Consider the following 1572-nt stretch of genomic DNA (forward strand, 5'->3'; position numbering starts at 1 on the left):
GATGTTGATGATGTTCCCACTGCTGCTCATGATTCTGTTGAGAAGCTTTTTAACCGCGGGTTTGATAGTGAAGATTTTGGTCCGGCTTCTGATGAAGCACCCCTGGCTTCTTTTACCACTTCCGTTCCTGTGACTCTTTCTTTACCAATTATGACTGTTTCCGTTCCTTCCCAGACTGTTTTTACTGCTTCCACTGTCCCCCCCTCAACGATTCCTCCTCCACCTGTTCATCATACTGAGGTTGGTTCCTCGAGTGGAAATACTGTTATGAGACAAGTCACCATTGAAGTTCCTGCTAAGTGTAATCTTTTAAGGAAATCAGGACAAGCAGACGTGTGGCTAAAGCCTTTGATTGGTCCAGTTGAAAGAGCTAAGCTTGAGAGCCACAGTTCATTGACCTTGATGAATGACATATTGCATGCTTCTTTAAAGGTACCCCTTTTTTCAAGCTTTATTTTATCCTTCTCCTATTTTTAGCGTTCTCATCTTCCCTTTTCTTTTTTGTTTAGGTTAATTTAATTGGCACAGAGATGATGAAAAGAGTTACCCTTTTAGAGCAATTAATGCGTGACTATCAATTGGAGGCGGATAATTGGAAGGGACAGTATGACGGTCTTCAAATTGATGTGGAAACCTTAGAAGAAAATAAAAGTACCTTGGAGCAGCAGGTAAGGACCTTGACTTCAAAGCTGGCAGTTGTAAAAGCTTCCTCAAGTCAAGCAAGTAAAGAGAAGTTACGTCTTGAAACCTCTTTTTCTGAGCAACATTCCAAGGCTAGTGAGGAGATTAGAGAGTTGAAGGCTCTCTTGGCTGAGAAAGAAGCATATGCTGGAGAACTCGTCCAAACACTGACTCAAACTCAAGAAGACTTCCGGGAATCTTCTGATAAGGTTCTCTTTTTAGAGAGTTCTCATGCTGCACTCCAAGCTTCTCACGAATCTGCCTTCGCTGAAAATGAAAAATTATGAAATGAAATTGCTGATTGGGAAAGAGATTATGAGATCCTTGAAGAGAAATCTGCCATTGAAGTGTGTTGGGCGTTTTTAGATTCTCGCCATGATACCCTCGTTCAAGTTAGCCAGGAGAACTTCAACTTAGAATCTGAGTTAGCCAAGATCAAAGAGGCTCTCGAGAAGACTCAGCAGAACCAAGATTTCTCTTCTCCCATGGCTGAAGTTTCTGAACAAGTTGAAGATGATAGTATCCCCACTCCTTCAAGTCAAGCTGAGCCGCCCGCTGCTGTTGATGTCCCTGTTTTAGTTCCTTCAAGTTCCCAGTGAAAAGTTTAAATTCCTTTGTTGCTTTTTGTTGTTTTTTTTCCTTGGTGGTGGTTGCAACCCTTGGTCTTTTTAAGGGTTTGTGGAAAACGTTAAGTCCCCAGACCTTTTATGGGGCATTTTGTTTAATCAACTTTTTGGTTTATGACTAAGTTCATAATTAGTCTGAACTTTTTAATATTATGAAGTTTTCATTACTATTTAAACTTCTGTTTCGTTTATTCTTGCCTTTATTTTTAAGGACTTACTGAATAACTTGCATTTTTATTTTGTAAAATGCTTACTTTTTCTCATG

The 1572-nt window shown here is 39.9% G+C and overlaps 1 protein-coding gene across 1 annotated transcript; it reads left to right on the top strand.

Moving 5' to 3' along the window:
• Window positions 564-1280, top strand: LOC109229838. Its single transcript, XM_019395389.1, has 2 exons — window positions 564-906; window positions 1048-1280. The coding sequence occupies exons 1-2, from the start codon at window positions 564-566 to the stop codon at window positions 1278-1280; spliced, it is 576 nt and encodes a 191-aa protein (XP_019250934.1).

The sequence above is a fragment of the Nicotiana attenuata genome, chromosome 7 (assembly GCF_001879085.1).
Source record: "Nicotiana attenuata strain UT chromosome 7, NIATTr2, whole genome shotgun sequence".
NCBI classification, from domain to species: domain Eukaryota; kingdom Viridiplantae; phylum Streptophyta; class Magnoliopsida; order Solanales; family Solanaceae; genus Nicotiana; species Nicotiana attenuata.